General features: G+C 37.4%; 1 protein-coding gene across 2 annotated transcripts in view; it reads left to right on the forward strand.

Moving 5' to 3' along the window:
- ABHD5 (abhydrolase domain containing 5, lysophosphatidic acid acyltransferase) overlaps window positions 1-15,911 on the forward strand; it is a 29,817-nt gene extending 13,906 nt beyond the window's left edge. For both annotated transcript variants that reach the window (XM_071735421.1, XM_071735422.1), the window contains exons 2-7: window positions 3,598-3,683; window positions 3,940-4,312; window positions 7,260-7,414; window positions 10,539-10,650; window positions 11,189-11,375; window positions 13,652-15,911. In XM_071735421.1, coding sequence (XP_071591522.1) covers window positions 3,598-3,683; window positions 3,940-4,312; window positions 7,260-7,414; window positions 10,539-10,650; window positions 11,189-11,375; window positions 13,652-13,741 — 1,003 coding nt within the window. In that variant the 3' untranslated portion in view covers window positions 13,742-15,911. The remainder of the gene's footprint in view (window positions 1-3,597; window positions 3,684-3,939; window positions 4,313-7,259; window positions 7,415-10,538; window positions 10,651-11,188; window positions 11,376-13,651) is intronic.
- Window positions 15,912-17,790: the final 1,879 nt, after the last annotated feature.

Consider the following 17,790-nt stretch of genomic DNA (forward strand, 5'->3'; position numbering starts at 1 on the left):
TTGGACAATTTAAGCTGTGCTGTGACTGCAGGCTCACAATTTAAATTAACATTCAAGCTGCTAGTGAAAAGCAGTATTATCCTTAGTTATATTTTACACAGTGTTCAATTATTCTTTACTCCTTAGATGTCTAAAGATAGTAATAATTATTTATTGCTTAATAATTGTTTTATTCATTTCTTTTTATCCTTTCTTATGCTTGGACTCAGGGAAAGAGGCCCCTTGGTCCAGTCAGCCGAGGTGTTAGGTCCTGGCTGGCAGCTTGACCCCTTTGCATAGCAGTTGCAGCTCCACCTTGTCAGATGTTCGTGTCAGTGTCCCTTTTATTTTCATTATTTACTACTGGTCGTCAGCCTAATGTGCTGATGGTCTCACTAATCTGCTAGCCTCCCACTAATCACCTTGACTTTCTCTGTATCCAGTGGGTGTCCCTGGGGCTTTCCCTTACCTTCTGGCATTTTGCCCCAGACATATTACACGAAGTGTGGGCATCTCTTGGCAGAGTCACTTTGAATGCCCAGCAGGTCAGCAGCCCCCCATCCTCACACCTCTGATATTTCTGGCCTTCAGTACTCCAGACTTTTTCAGGTGGCTGTGAAGTGGAACTGACTCCAAATAGGAGATGTGAGGATGCACCCTATGGCTCTGCTCTACTGATTATTGCTGGTTTTAGCATGGATGTGTGCATTATTTTGTGTTACTGCATGGCCACAAATGAATATACAGGTTAAATTCTACTAGTTATGTGCCCTAGTAATTTGATATGTAACACCCATGGGTAGACTCAGTGTCAAAATGATGGAAATTATTTCACACTTTTTGGCATAGCAAATCCCAGTTTGCTATTTCAGGATTTCTTAACTGCTGAAAAGACAAGTTTCCATTGTTGAGTTTTCTCTTTGTGAAAAGAAAGATGGAAGCAATGTCTGGGAAGTGGTGGGTGATGAGAGCAGGGCTCTGCCTCTTCCGGCAGTGGGTAGCTCACTTACAGTGTGAAACTACTGCTGAAATATTTAGTTTTCTTTAGTATCTTATCTCCACAGCTGGTAAGCACACTGTCTTGAAAGGTCCATTGCTTCATTTTTGACATTATGTAGATCTCTTAGCTTTGTATCGCAGAAATAAAAATGATAGGCTGCGTAAGCAATGTACATTCTTGTGTGACTTAGAAGACACATTTAGCACAGGTGTATAAAAGATACTATACAGCTACACTCCATAGTTTTCCAAAGCTATCAGAGAAACAATTCAGATAGATAAAATGTTGATTGTTCTCTACATGTGGAAGGCATTTAGCAATGTGGTAAATCACTTTTGCAAGGAGGGAAGGGAAACCAGATGATTAAGTCTTCAAAATAGGTTACTAAATATTTTCTTTCTAAAATAACTTTTCTAGAAAATTACCACTTTTTTTTGACAGAAAGCCTTCTTAACTTCCTCTTTAGTTCAGCAAGTAAAAAATGACTTAATTGCAAACAATTTTTTAAGTGCTTCCGTTTGCTGATGTATGTGATGACTCCTGCATGAAAATATCAGTGCTTATAAACAGCACTAGAGAAAGAAAGAGTAGGAATCTATGTTACAATTTCTCTATTGTGATACAATTTTCTAAATATTTTTTCGTGAGTATCCATGTGTCTCCCTAAGACTGGAAAATAAAATTCTGGGACTGTGAACTGTAGATTTCATTTTTATTTCATCTTGGTCATATCTCTGCACTGTCTTCATGTTGGCCTGTTGCAGATATACAGTCTTGTTGAACAAAAAAAGAAACTTCAGAGAAGTTTCTTTGTTAAATCAAGAAGAAAGATTTAATATAGTTTTGGCTTAGGGAAAAGTTGACTGGGTTTTGTGCTTCTGACCTAGGAGTTATGAATGAAAATGCTTAATTGAACATATAACTAGCAGAAAGTTTGGCTCAGAAGGGTGATGACATAGCTATTGTTTAATAATTTACCAGAGTAATTCATAACATTGGAAGCAGTTGGTGACCTTGTTAAACTCAGATTTTATGGTGACTTACTGGTGAAACTGCTTTTGGCTGGTACTAGATTTAACCTCTTAAAACCCACTTTTAAATACATGTGTAGATTAATGTGGAAACTGACCACTTGGATGCCCATTCCTTTAAAGTGCCGAGTTCCTTCATTTCTTAGACTGTTAGGACATGGCATGGAAGGGTGTAGAACCATTCCTTCCCAGTCCCTCAGTAAACCATTAGAAGGATTCCCACAGTCTAGTGGTTTAGGAAGGTTATTTATAGAACAGCCAGACATCAGTGTGTTTCTCAGAGGAGTAAGTAATACTGAATAGCAGTGGGCACAGGCAATGAGATGATAAATCCTTTTTGGTCAGGTATATTTTGGTGCTTTATTTTTTCTTGCTATCCCCCAGTATGTTACTATGAATGTGAACTATGCTGCTTGTGATTGCAATGTGCATCCTCAGGAAACCTTTCACATTGGATCATAAACTTAAGTAGCTATGCAGCTGGAATAGCTCAGCCCCTTAAAAAGGTGGGGAAAAGGTCTTTTGGAAAAAGAACTTGAGGGGCCAGATCTGTGATCTGATATCCATGTGTTATGTACAGTCTGAAAAATAGAACATTAGTAACCTTATAGTCTTTTAACATTAGTTGTTGTGCAACTAATGCTTGAAGCATTCAGTCCTGGAAGCACTGTAGCTAACTGGAAAGAAGATTAGTGTATGAAAAAAGTGCTAAAGAAAATAAGTTGAGTGTGAATTTGGGGCCTTATCCTCCTCCCTGTGAGGAATGGTCTGGGGTCCTGCAGTACTGCATTGATAGACTGAGCCACTTCAAAAGCAGATAAGAGAGGGGAAAAGATGATTCCTTCTTGAAAACAAGGGATAAATTAGCAGCCAGGAAGAGCTGTACCCAATTGCTCTGTCCTTTGGAGCCCTGTCAGTGAGGCAATGCTGTTAGCTGAGTCATTCCACTGCTCTCATGGGTCAGCTAGCACTACCAACTTCTGTTGGGAAACTGAAATTGCTGCTTTGTTTTCCTCTGGGACTTTGTTTCTATGTTGGTGAGGAAGTGCCTAGCTTCTTGCTTTGCTAGAATAAACCTCCTGTTTTGTTTTGGTTTTTTAAATATGTATCTAGCATATGAATCAGTTCAGGTTAGGCTGGCAAGCACGCTGTTTGTTGCATTGTTGGAAGCAGTAGGTTCTTGCAGGAAAATGTGTGGGCAGGCAGGCAGACTTCCAAGAGAACTTGAGATGAGGCTGGAAGCCCCAGTGATTGTTTTACATATCCTGCCAGGCTTGTTGGGTCAGCATGAGGGCTTGTGTTTTCAGGTTCTCAGAAGTCTGCTCTGCCAGAGATAGAGCAGTAGACTCTGATCTCCCTACACAGAAGAGAAACAGCATTGTTTGAGAAAGATCTCTGATCATGACACCACTTTATAAAAGTCAGCAGAAAGTTAATTCCCCTCCCACTGCTCACTCCTATCCTTCATGACGTGTAGTTTTTATGGGTTCTTTTATAAGAGCAGTAAAAGAAGTGTCTTCAAAACATCAAGTGATGCAAAAAATTTTCCATCTTACTCAATAAATTTATTCTGTGTTGCTATTGTAGGTTAGGATGGTTATTCAGCTGGCTTCCTGCCTGGTGTCCCACATCACTGCTACACCTTAAAGAGGCTGAAAACAAAATGCTAAAATGTAAGTCTTTCATGTTTAGTAAAATTTATAGATTTGACTAGATCTTCTATAGATTTACTTTAAATATAATAAAAGAAACTTTTCAATATGGCTTTTAAACTCTGATGAAATAGATTGTCATTGTTCACTTGTTTGGATATTTAACTGTAGACTCTCATTTGAAAGGGAATACCTATTTAAAACTGTGATTTCCATAGAATGTACTTAATATTTTATCAATATGTCTAGTGACATCAATTTTTCCCACTTTCTCCAGGTATTGCAAGCACATACAATAAACGATATGTGTATATATCTAATGGAAATAAAATATGGACACTGACATTCTCTCCAGATGTTTCACATAAAACTCCGCTTGTTCTTCTGCATGGGTTTGGAGGAGGTGTTGGACTGTGGGCTCTCAATTTTGAAGATCTCTGTGAGAACAGGACCGTTCATGCTTTTGACCTCTTGGGATTTGGACATAGCAGTAGGCCACACTTTCACACTGATGCTCGGGAAGCAGAGAACCAGTTTGTGGAATCTATAGAAGAATGGAGAAAGGAGATGGAGATAGAAAAAATGATTTTACTTGGACACAACCTAGGTGGATTCCTGGCTGCTGCTTACTCATTAAAATATCCATCAAGGTATGTGAATAATGAAGGAATGAAGGAATTCCTTTTCTTCATTTAACTAGAAATTTTAACACATATTATTTCATCAGTCTCTTTAAAGATTATCTTTACGTAAATGACTGTGCTGATACAAAGAAACTTAATACTGAATTCTAAGCCCAAAGTATTAATTGTGTAGTTTGCTTCCAGGTGAACACAAAATCATAGATCTAGTAAATATGCTTTTTGTATACTTTCCTCTACCTCTTTATTTCTCTTCAGTAATCCCTTGCAGTGTTACCAGGTGAAACAGCAAAGATCATCTTTATGGGTTAATGTTTGGTGACATCTCTGATCAAACACAGGTTTGCAAAGGGAAAATAGGCATGCTTCTGCCAAACTTCCCATTATTATGGCTAACACTGAAACTTCTGAATGTAATTCCACTAGGTAATTCATGCTTATATCCTAACAGCCACCCTGATGATGTAAAAATTATTTCTGTGGCTATTTGATTTAAATTGTCTGTATACTACTTTGTATTTCTTGTTTGCAAAACAACCCCACTGCAGGAGTCCTGCAATTGTATTTAATCAGCTATTTCTGTACCATACTAAGGCCAACAACTAAGCCATTTTCTCTCCTCTTAAACTAAAAATTTGTCTCTTTCTTTGATATAATGTGATTATATGGCCCTTGATGAGCTAGGATCCCACCAGCTGAGGTCATTCTGTGTCAAAAAGAGGATGTTATTTTTGTTTAGCTACACATAGAGGACTCCTGTGAAAAACTGAATATAAATTCAGCTTTCCACATCATACTGCAGACTCTGTATTTTACAAAACATACCTTATTCTTTTATATGCACATTGTATTATACCACATGCATTTCTTTGTTTCATGTTTGGAGATTTTGAAATAAATCTATACATAATTTTTTTCCTAAACCAGTTTGCCTTTTTACTTTCCAAGTGGATGACAGCTCGTACATGCAGCTGGAAATATGTGAAAATAGATATGGGCCTAAATCCATAATTGTAATTAAAAAATGCAGTCCTCTGCTCTAGGGATGCAAACCTGTTATACTTTGGGGCATAAAGCAACTTTTAGCTAACTGCAGTTAGTTTCTTGTAGGAATCACAAGTTTTGTATCCAGTCTTCCAGAGTATACATAAAGGGTGCTATCTCACCCTTGTGGGGTAGGATATTGTTTCTGCCCCCTACTGACTTATCTCAAAAGTGACACTTCATGTTTTCATGCCTCATTATGGTTATGTTAGGGTTAATTAGATTGGGGGCATTCTAGTTTGTGCTCTCACATCACTAATGTTTCCCTGAAATTAAGATAACACCCTCAAATTAGCAAATTGACTGATAGGATCTTAAGACAGCACTGAATCAAGTGATAAGTATAGCACAGTCAAGTTATTTAACAATGCATTAGAGGCTTAAGGGATTCTGGAAGCATATTGTTAGGAATGTAGATCTGTTTCTCCAAGCTTAGATGATCTGTTAATTTACTACATTGTACCACAGTTATTTATGGGACAAGTGAGGCTACTAATGCAAAAAGATTTGAATTTAGAGTATTCCCAGATAGTGGTGGGTCATGATTTTCAAATACTGCAGCTTCTGGGCTGCTACTTTTGGGAGGATTGTCATAATCAACTTCCCATTATTCCAGGGTTATGTTTTAGGATTGATTACCAAAAAGAGAAATGTGAAATTGGAAGGAAAGCACTAAAAAAGGAAATAGGAGAAAACACTCTCTTTTTTTACATGTCATGTTTAATGTCATAGTATGTGTATAGAATGTGTGGCTGCTTTTGTCCTGAACAGATCCTCAGTGCTTGTGCTTCTTAGCTTCTAATCTCTGCTTCTTGGTTTCTGTAGTTAAATTCTACCCAGTCCTTTCTTACTGTTGGTGTTTGCTGCTGTGTGCTGCTCTCATGGCTGAGCTGACAGCAAAGAAATATCTTTGTGAGCTTAATCCTTTGCAACCCCTTATTTCAACCACAGATTTTTTGGTTTCCCAACTGATTATAGTCCAGAAATAGCCTTAGGAATCACTTCTGACATTGCATTAGGCACTAAGAACTCTGAGGTATTAAATATTGAATCTCATGGCTTTGAAAGAGAAGGAACTCGTTTAGAGAAAAGTAAAGATGATGAAGCTTGCATAGAAAATCACCTTAAATATGCAAAACTGTAGTTAAGACTCACTTGTTCAGAAAACAGCGGTATCTAGGACAGAGTAGGTGTTAACTGTGGGATTAAACTGAAATGAATGATTCCAATCTGCCAAGATGAAATAGATTTTTTGCTTGAGGGGGACTCAGCATGAAGTGATTGATAGTTGCATGTGTTGGAGACTTCTACTGTGCTCTCTGTACTCAAGTTCCTTTGAGTAATAATTTTGTAAATTGTCTCTCTGACATTTCTTTGAGGACCTAAACCCAGTAAGTTTAGAAAACATGTTAATTTTGCTCTGCTCCTCTCAGTTCAAATTTTACTTTGATAAGATGATTTTTCAGATAAATTACATCTCTTCTTACAAGAGAGATCTTGAGTGGCTTAAGAAAGAAAGGCTTTTATCGAGTTTATTTAAATGAAACCTGTAGTTCTTTTCTCTCAAACTGTTCCTGAAAATAATATTGACTGAGCATATAGATTAGGCAATTTTTGAAAACTGAAACAAGACTGGCCTTTTTCTCATGTGTATAACAGTGAGTATCTATTGAATCAAGTTTCTCTCTGTGGTATGAGCTTCCAATTTTTTGGTGTTCATACATATGATTAGTTGCCATTCAGTCTCTCTCTAATTAGCCATCAAGAGCAAAACCACTGATGAATCAGAAACTGGGTAATAAGCCAGTATGATAGAAGTGACTAGAAGAGGTTGCAATGTCCACAGATAGTACATTTCTGTTGTACTCAGTTGAATAAAAATTACTGTACTCTAAACCTTTTTTTCCAACAGGGTCAAACATCTTATCTTAGTGGAGCCATGGGGTTTTCCAGAGAGGCCTGACAATGCTGAACACGAGAGACCGATTCCAATCTGGATCAAGGCACTAGGAGCTATACTGAGTCCATTCAACCCATTAGCTGGTCTGAGGATAGCAGGACCCTTTGGTGAGTTTCAGCTACTCTTAAATACTGTTTCTGGTTTTGTTGGAAATAAACATGGGGCAGATAGATACCCCATTCAGATAAGCTTTTTTGTAAGGCCATGTCAGCCACAGAGAAAAGAGCTGGAGGAGAAAATGGAAGGTGTTGAAGGAACATGAGCTCTTCATGGACAAGATAGTTATAGAAAGATACGTTATTGTTGACTACAGTTACAGTGAACCAGGTGATGTTGGACATGTGTTGGGGAATCCTGACCAAGAGGCATGAATGTGAAAAGGCTTTAGTTTATTTGGGGAGAAAGGTGTGATCAAATTTTAAATTCATCATATGTATTCCTTGAGAAGGGAAACAGGTTATCTGATTATTACTGTGGTACTATGAGTATCTGCCATGGAGGCTTGGAAAAAGCCTTCAGGACTCACAAGTTACAGTTAGCTCAACACTTCATTTTTTTTAGTATTCCATCAGAGGATAAACAAATGACATTTCTAGGCTTTGTTTACATTTAAGCCACATATGCTCCCTAAATCTCTTTCTGTACAGTATATATTTTTAATATGCTGATCTATTTGATTATTTTGGGGAGTGTGGCAAAAGTAGCTTTTCAGACAAGCAACAGGTTTTGTATAACCTGTTGGGTTTTTTTTAAAGGAAAATGCTAATTCAGTTAGCAAAACAACCTGAAGCATATTGAGTGATAAACACTAATTTAAAGCCTTTTGTCCAGTAAAAATGCATGCATAAATCAATCCATTTGGAAGAGTTCAAAGCTGAAATTACTTCCCTTAGCAAGTAAGTGCTAAGTCAAAACCATACTGCAGAAACAGACCCTGACAAAGTATCCCCAACCTAGCCTCACTTACAGGTTGCTGTGGAGGACAGTGCTTGCTTCTCAAATTTCTCATCTGTTTCTAACTCCACATATTAAAAAGGTTTTACATCACCAACCTAATGTGCAATTTTTGACAGATGAACCATTATTCTTAGAGAAGGGTTAAGTTTTTAATACCGTGCTGCAAGTTGGGCATCAACCCCAGCCTGATGAAGGCACTGAACCAAACCCAAGTTTCTTTCTATATGCACTCTGGCAGCACTTCTTCAGCTGCTGGGCAAACATAGCTGTCTGATACTCACCATAAAGCCAGTTGTTCTTGTTCAAAGGTATGAGTTAGGCACTTAAATATGAGTCATGCTCTTTGAGATATCACAATGATATCACATGGATATTTAATCAGACCCTCAGGCAGATATATAAACCTGGGAGAGAGACAGAATCACAAGAGATCTTTTTCTTTGATTGGTTTCCAGTTAGTTGATTTGCATGTTTTCCTTCACTTAACAGAAACAGTCACCCAGGGGGCTGACACTATAGGGGCTTTGGGACTTGGCGTGGTTTTGTGAATTCCATTCCTAGAGCTCAGTGCCTAAAAATTCCTCAGGTCAAGGGTAATGTCACTGTAACCGCCCCCTTTGTGTGAAACTCAAGAGTCTTCAGTGTTTCTTTCTGCATTTGCATAGGCACTATGTAAAATAATTAGCCAGACAATTAAAGATGTCTTCATAAACATTATGAAAATGAACCAGTGTGATTTCATTCCAACATTTGTTCCTAGCTCCCCTGACTCCTTGTTTCATTCCCCCTCTCTCTGTGAATTCTTGGGGAAGGAGAATAGTTTTGCAGTTGGACCTACAGATAGAATACTTTTTATCAAAACTGAAAGTGAATTCTAAAATTTGGTAACATTCAGTCTCCTAGTTATAGAAAAAAGGGATTCGGTGGCCTCTGTGCTGATAGCAGGGGAAGACACAGTATTAGTCTCTTTCTTCCAGATGCTCTAATTCCAGTACAGCTGTATTGTTTGTGTTAAAAAAAACCACAAGCAAACAGACAGAAAAAAAGACCAAGTCACGGACAGAAAAAAAGACACAAGTCCAGCAGTTGGACTCAGTATAGAGAAAATACAAGCAGCAGAGCAAATTGCAAAATGTTTGCAAAACCTTAATCGCTTCAGGACTTGAATTGTTGTTTCATAAGGGAATTATTTTCTCTTGCACTCTATTAGTTTTCCAAACTGATTTGAAGCACACATTAGGGCATGTTGCAATAGTCTAATCTCCAGATTACAAAAGCATATTAGATTGCTGTGGCAAGGTCTACGTAAATGGTAGACCTCTCACCTCTCCTTTGGCCAGGGAGAGGTGAGAAGAAGTGACATCATTGTAATTACACAGATTAGCAATGGTGTTTTCAGTTGACAAACCCAAGTAGTAAACTGCAGGTCTCTCTCTTCAGGGATGAATAATATTCTTAGACTAAGATTAGCCTTTGATGAGGTTCTTGTCCCAAGGATCCATCTGTTCTACTAGAAGAGGCTTCTTCCTTAAAGGTGATTTGGAACAGGAGCTTAAGTTTAGAAAGCCTGAGCCTGTCCCCTGAAGAGACCCACTTCTCTGCTTCAGCTGTAACGAGAGTATGGGGGCAAGAGCTTTCCTAGGAAAAACTGCTTTTAATTTATACTAGTTCTTGTCCTATACTCAGAGCAAGATTTCTACACCTGCTTTTTAGCATAGACTACTGTTCTTTCAACCAAATGTTTGTTAGATGAACTAGCTTCAGAAGACTTTTGTAAAAGGACAGAACAGATTTATGTCTAAGGGGAAAAACCAGCCCAGCCTTTTCAACAACATGTTTGAAAGCGTTGCTTTTGGCTCGCTCAGTGCTGCCGGGGCAAGGAGAAAGACAGTACTGGTATCATGAGAGAGTAAACTGTTAGTAAAAAGATACTCTGCCTGGTCCTTTTGCTGGTCCCCTTGGCATATTTCTTTCGTTGCAACAGTGGCCCTTCTCAAACATTCCCCTTATGTATTCAGCAGGGATTGAACTGCCTCTGTTCTGGTGCAGCATAAAATCCTTAGGAAAGTTTATCTTCAATTCTTGTTTGGTGTAATGCCATGGTGTTTTCCTAAGACATGCAAGTGGTGAAATAAAACATTGGGCTAGAAATCATCAAGCTTAGCCACAAGTTTTCAGGGACTGTTGTTTGGAGGGTTGTAATGAAAAACGTTTGGCAATCAGATAAAGTTGTCTGTACTAATTCCTCCTTTGACAGCATTTTCTGTTTTCCAGGATTAAGCCTTGTTCAGCGTTTAAGACCAGATTTCAAGCGAAAATATGCATCGATGTTTGATGATAACACTGTGGCTGAATACATCTATCACTGCAATGTACAGTCACCTAGGTGAGCATGAGTTTCCCAGTATATATTTTGGAGTCCTTTTTTCATTTATTTCGTGCCTGCTACTCCCTCCAATGGCCATGGCAACAGTGTGCATGCTGGTTTTTTTTAAACATTGCAATGTCTATTGCTTTAGTTGAAGAAAAAAGAGCATTGCACCTTTTCTCTAATTCCAGAAACTGAAAAATGTAAGAGCTATGCTAATTCTATGTTTCTTCTAAACTACCTGTGTGTTAATTCTGCGAGAGTTTGGGCACTAATTTGCAATTCAAAAAATGTTACAGTTCTATAACAAATTTCTTTAACAAAACTTTAAAAATAAGTCCTTTCATTCTTTTAAGTGTTACCAGTCATACTGTAAAAACATGGGCTCTTTTGGCAATTACACACAAATCTTGAAAACTTCTATTTCTTAATAGTAAACAATCCCAGCCTTATATAATATTGCACTGGGATGCCAAATGGCACAGAAACTTTAATTTAGGCAGCAGGCATACCCTACAGTAGTTTAACTGGTTTTGTCCTTTTGAATATCTTGAAGTGGTGAAACAGCTTTTAAGAACATGACAATTCCTTACGGATGGGCAAAAAGACCGATGCTGCAAAGGATTTCACAACTGGATCAAGACATTCCTATCACTGTGGTCTATGGAGCACGTTCGTGTATAGATGGCAATTCTGGCAGTACTATCCAGTCCCTGAGACCAAACTCATATGTGAAGACAATAGTAAGTTGACTTGTAAAGCAGTTTGTTTATTGTGTGGATTTCTTAAATTAGTATCTATGGTCTTTTTTATACCAAGTGTGGAAATACTGGTCCTTTGATTTAAAACCCAGAGCAATAACTTCCAGTTTCTGAAACAGAGAGAGAGCAAGTGTTAGATCAGAGAAAACCTGAGCAGAAAAGTAATGAGTTCTCAGAGTAAGAAGGAAACTTGCTGTAACGCTATGAGCTGAGTTAGATCTTCGAGCAAGGTCATTCTTCTGTGCTAGAAGATATTTTTCTCTACACTGTGTTAATGCAAATAGTTTTTGTGGTCACTGGTAAGTATCAGTGGTTTTGTCTGTTTTACATTACAGTAGTTCTAATATCTGCATATATGTAGGACACAGTGAGGAGACTCATAAACTGTTCTAATCTGCCTGTATAAAGCTTTTGTTTCTCCGATCAAAGAGTGGTTTGTACATGGTGCTTAGGCTCTCGTGAGCTTCTTTCTTTAAGTCATTAAAAAAATATTTGGTGTTTTCTTCCTTGCTAATGCATTCCTGTTTGGAAGTATGGTATAGTCATTTAAAATATGTGCGATTGTGCACACTGCATTTTTTGTTGGTTTCTACAAAAACAAACAAATTTAAAAGCATTCTTTGTGCATTATCACATCAGTCAGATGTGATAATTGGATATGCATATATGTTGCAGTGCTATGAAGTGACAAAATTTTTAATATACCAGCTGGCTTCTTACTAATGTCCAGATCTAGCTGGACAGGATTGTACAGTATGTGATGTCGATAGTACACTACAAGTCATACAAATAAAATTTTATAATCTTGTTGTAGCTGACATCAGATCTGGAACTCAGAGAAAAGACATTGTTATTGAACTGTTTACATCTGTTAAAGAGCACAAATGTATTTCATAAATGTTGATTTCCAGGCTGAAAATGTCACTTAGCTGCTTTACCAGACAGAAAGTTGTAACAAAAAGTCACTGGTGTGTACAACAGATTGTTAGGATAAGCATATACCATTCAGGCAGGTTTTTTCCAGTCTGGTCAGTGGCTTTTAGAAGGACCTCTGGAAAACTTAATTGTATTCCAACTTAAATTTTTGTCAAGACAAATACAGCTTCTAAAAGGTAAATTGGAGTGCTAGAAATTATAGGGACATGGAAAATCTGAGGATGGGAAGGATTCTCATGAAGCTGAACCTGCAGTGTACCTGTCAGTGCCATCCTTGATAAAATCACATTCTGGGGCTTTATCATGTGTGTTTATTTCTAATTAATTTTTAATTTTAGTTTGTGGAGTTTTTTAACACAGTAGCATAGCTATATTTTTATAGGCTTCAATTTGAGACTTAAGAGGGAATAGTTTAAGGAAGGAAGGAGAGGAAAAATAGATTTAAATGCAAACTACTCTTGGACTAATTAAAAAATGAATATAGGTCAAGTACCTTTGCTATTCACTATAGTGATGGCTTGCTTCGTACCATTTTTGGCAGGGAATGATAAGTTATAGAAATAGGGTAACCTATTTCTACAGGTTTGTGGTTACTTAAGCCCTTAATTTTGTTACATAGTTGCAGTGAAATAATCTAGGTCACAAATGCCAGTATTTCCCCCCATTGTTGCATCATTTGGATTTTACTTGCACCTGCATAGTAGTTGTTGATTTGAAGAGTTGAAATATGCTTCAACAAGTCCAGAAGACTCCCCAGCTTCTGAGTTCTTAATTTATCCTAGTAGTTTCTTTAGTCTCTTCCACGTCATTTTTATAATAAGAAAATACAAATTATTTGGTGCTCTAAGTTGAACACTTAATTAACTAATGAGCAACCTGGCAGAACTGTGTGAGCAGACAAGGCAGGTGATGAAGATGAATCAGAAATTTGATGTATAAAGCACATTCTCCTAAGTTTGTTTTGCAGTGACTTGTGTCTGCTTGAATAGTGTGTTTTATTCGGTGAGCTGAACAAGCAATAGTTTTACCCTCTTTTCCTGTGTAGCAAAGTTCCCTCAACATGTCAGACAAGCTTCCATTTTTCCTTACAGTTACAGTCCTTTTTAGGCTGTGTGATACCACCTCCTGGCAGCAGTCATGCTAACTGCATTAAAACAGGCAGGGTGTAAAAGATGAGTTCGTTTTGAAATTTTTCATTTCAAGTAATAACCTGTCATGTAGGTAATGTGTAAAAGTCAAGTTTTTCACATATTCTTGTTATGTAAGTCTGTATTTATTATGTTGTTGTGATTTTGACCTATTTCTTCACTTTTATCCTCCAGGCTATCCTTGGTGCAGGTCATTATGTGTATGCTGATCAACCTGAAGACTTCAACGAGAGAGTGAAAGATATCTGTGACTCCGTGGACTGACTGTCCTCTGTTCTTCAGAAAGTCAAACCATAGGTAGCATTGAATAGCAATACTCTAGGAAATCACTAAAGAACATGAAGCTAATGGAAAAGGCTCTGTTTGCACACTGTTTCTTCTAAGAAGCCATTTGCACACTTTAAACCACTGAGTGCCTTTTTTGGGGGGGGTATAGGGAGATTTGAGGCAAGCTTTGTACAGCTTTGTTTGAGATTGGTCTGTAGATTATTGACCTGTCATATATGAAATTACACGTAACTTTTAAAACTGGAATTTTCTTCAAAATTTGACTGAATTTTGCACATGTTGAACTCTCTAAAAATGCTGAATTCCCCACTAAGACAGAAAACTGTATTGATATAGATACAATATATAAAATGCAATTTGGTTTCTTTATAGAGATTTGTACTTTTTAGTTGATATTTCATAGCAAGAGTATGAAATCGCTTCTACATTTTAAATATTTTTGGAATCTAGAACTCCATATACAGTCTCTTAAGAGGGTGTGTTTTTATTTTTTATTAATTGGAGTGATAACAGCTTATGAAGCTGATTTTGGGAGAGGGACAGGTTGAAAATGATGAGCAGTGTCTATCACTGAAATGTGTGTCAGTTTGTAAGGAATTGGGGTTCCAGGTTAGGAAGTCTGGTGGATTTTATTTCCATTTATCTCAAGACATCTTTTTTCATCAGTGCAATTTTTATAGAAGGCTCCGTTTGTAAGAGTCCATGATGTCACCAGCACTCATGCTTCCATAAATATTTTTATATGTAGATTTCAGTGATTTAAAATAGAGAAGATGGCTTGTTAGTTGCTTCATCTATTTTTAACGCTTTACTGCAAGATTTGTTACTAGCCTAAACCTAACAACTATAGGTAAGTTGGCAAGATTTTGATTAGGGCTAGGGAATGGCATCTGGAGAGTGAGCATAATTCCCTTTTTCTTCAGCTAGAAAACCTAGTCCACTTTTTAGTAAATTCAGGGCAGAGAAGAGGCAGACGGAGAATATTGATGTTCTCTAATTGGGAGCTACAATAGGTTAATATATTTTAATAAACATGCAGCCTCCTTATAGGAAGGGTTATTACTGAAATGAACAATACCACTCTAATGGATTATTATTATTATAATTATAAATTTTGGAGATTCTTTATATAATTATATATTTTGATTTAGTATTTCAGTATCAGAGATAATCCAATCTCTGCATCTTCTTGAAATTGTAGGATGACGTTAGTTCTTCACATGCTTAGTAAATTATATTAAGCAAAATACTTTGTCACTTTAAAGCCAAATTATGTGGTCATTTGTTTTTTTAACAAGTTTACATAAAACTGTTGATCTGCTTTTGAATATTAAATTGACTACTGAAGAGTTCTTAATACTTTTACAAGACAAGTTGAATTAATGACAGCACCATCTTAAAGCTTTGGGGGAATTCTGTGTGTTTTTTTCTCAAATTAGTAAATTGTTGCACATATTTATGATGTGGAAGGTAAAGATAACTGAAATGTGCAGGAATTACTCTGATGGTGTTCCAAGCCAAACATAATCTCTCTATTTCTGAAGGAGATATTTATCTATATGGTGCTATGTAAACATCAAACAGTCTTTGTGATTGCCTTGGCTGGTAGCACTTAATACATGACAAGCTAAAGATTTTAATTAAAATTAACAATTGAATTAAATTACTTTCTTACTTAGCAGATGACCAAATTTTAAAGAAAACTTGGGGAAATTTTCTGAAATCTTGAGTTCAAACTGGAAAATCAGAATAGTGATTCTGTTTTTTAATATAAGCTATAAATTGTCAGTCACAACACCATTTAGATGGATGCCTTCTGTATGTATTTTTTCACCCTTTTCAGTGTCTAATTTGTGTTTATCAACTTAAGCCATTCTTTTATTTTTTTGTAAAAACCAAATGCAGAAATATATTTTGTAGTATCCTCCAAATATGAAAAGGTCAAACAAACTACTGGTATTTTCGGATAGCACTTACTGATGGGAATTCTAGATTCCACATCAAAAGACAGAAGGAGGGATAAAAATTGTACACTGAATGTGAATATTGTTTTAAATATCCCTTGCTTTCTCAGCTTATTGTACTAATAAGCTTTGTTGCTTAAGTTTTGCACAAAAAAATAAATATTATATTTGAGTAATATTAAGACGTGTTACTTTTGTAAAAATTGTGTGTAATTAAGCCCTGGCAATCAAGAGTAATTAAGCTGAGCTAAACTATTCAAAATACACTAAAATTACAGCAGTGCTTGTTTTCAAATGTCTCAAGGTCTTTAGCTTTTCTTGTGTTTAACTGAAAGTGGTAAGCATTTGTCAACAAGTAGCTGCAAGCTCAGAATGCTGATTTTATATAGAAAGAAAGTGTTTGTTAGTTATCTTCCAGGCAGTGTTAGATACTCCTGTGAAGGTCAAGATGGAGTTCTGAATATCCCATTGTGTGCAACATAACCCAAAAGTTACTTTAATAAACATCCTAAGAGGTGTCTGACAGAAAATGAAAAGCTGATACTGAAAAGCCTTGGGAGCTTGAACTTTTGTGAACTCTTGCTGTCCAGGAATAAGCTCAGTTTCTGCAGAAGTTCTGTCACAGTGTGATGACCTGCTCCTTAAATGTGCTGTGGGGAGCACTGAACACTGATGGTGCTATTTTTATTACTGTGCTACAAAATAAGGCAAGAGTCACAGGCATAAAGGCACCCAAAGAGCTATCCTGTAGCATCAAAGTGAAGACAGCTGTGTACCAGAGGCTAAGCCATAACAAAAAGAAGCCAAATATTAATAAAAATCCAAGATCAACAGTCTGAGTCTCCAGGACATGCCCTTCTTCCTATGGTTGTTGTGATAAAATTTTATTAAAGTAACTTAGTAATATTTTATTTGCGTGGCTGAGTTCATCTTGTTACTTATTGAACCTTGCTAGATTAGATTTTAGTTCTGAAAAACTGATTTTCAGGGAAGTAACTTATTGATAAGATTCTATAATAAAACATTCACAACCATCACAAGCAAGTCCCTGTTTGTATCTGATTGTGAAATGGAAATGGAGTACGTGAGCTTGGAAAAATGGGTCTGAACAGAAGAAATGGCATCATCTGGTTTTGCTCAGATTCAACCAATGCTGGCATTTCTTTTAAACTTTATCTTTTTAAGGTTCCTACAACTGATTGTGCTGAACCGATGTGACAGGCTCAGTCTGAAACTCCCTCTGTGGTCCACTGTGGTTCCTCGAATTCCCAGCCCTTCCAGATCACAGTTATTCAGCTTTCTGACTAGGAGTATGACAAGATTAAATACAATAAAAACATCTGCAGTCAGTGTATGGGCAGACACGTTCAGGATTGTTCTGTTTTGCTAGAATTCATCGAAGTGTGGTCCTGCAGAAGCCTCGAGCAGACAGTCAGGTGCTGTTTAAATGGGTAATTCCTTGGGGCTCCTCCACCGAGCTCATCCTGCCATGTGTTAAGCACGGCAGCACACCCATGTTGCCAGAAGCCTTCATCTTGAGGATTTATTTTGTAGGAAACACAAGTGGAACTTCCCAGAGGTTGATTCATTAAAGGCTTCTGGAGAGAGGCACATTTTAGTGGGACTAGTAAGATGGGGACAGGATTCGAGTGTGTTCAGCAGTTGTTTTCTGGTGGCACTAAGATGAAAATGGATGGAGATGTTGGGTTTTCAAGCAAGTGATGGATAGACCAGTGCATAGAGCAGTGGCACATAAGTAGGATGGCAGTATGCACCACAAGGAACAGTAGGAGCTAGAAAGGAGCAAGGCAGCTGGTAACAGCAAAATTCAGCTGAAAAGTTTGGGGGTGTAAATGTTTGCTTCGAGAGCCAGTTCAGCTCTGGGTGTGAGGGTAAGGGAAATGGTGAGGGAAAAGTTCTGGGTGCCTAGGGCATGGGGAGAGCAAGGAGTGGCAAACAAGGAGGGAGAAGGACCTGTCTGATGTGCCCTGGGTAGGTGTGAAGTTCTTGGCTAGGGCAGAAGGTAGGGTGCTGCTGAAGGAGTGCCTGCAAGCAGATGAC

The sequence above is a fragment of the Heliangelus exortis genome, chromosome 2 (genome assembly GCF_036169615.1).
Source record: "Heliangelus exortis chromosome 2, bHelExo1.hap1, whole genome shotgun sequence".
NCBI lineage: Eukaryota > Metazoa > Chordata > Aves > Apodiformes > Trochilidae > Heliangelus > Heliangelus exortis.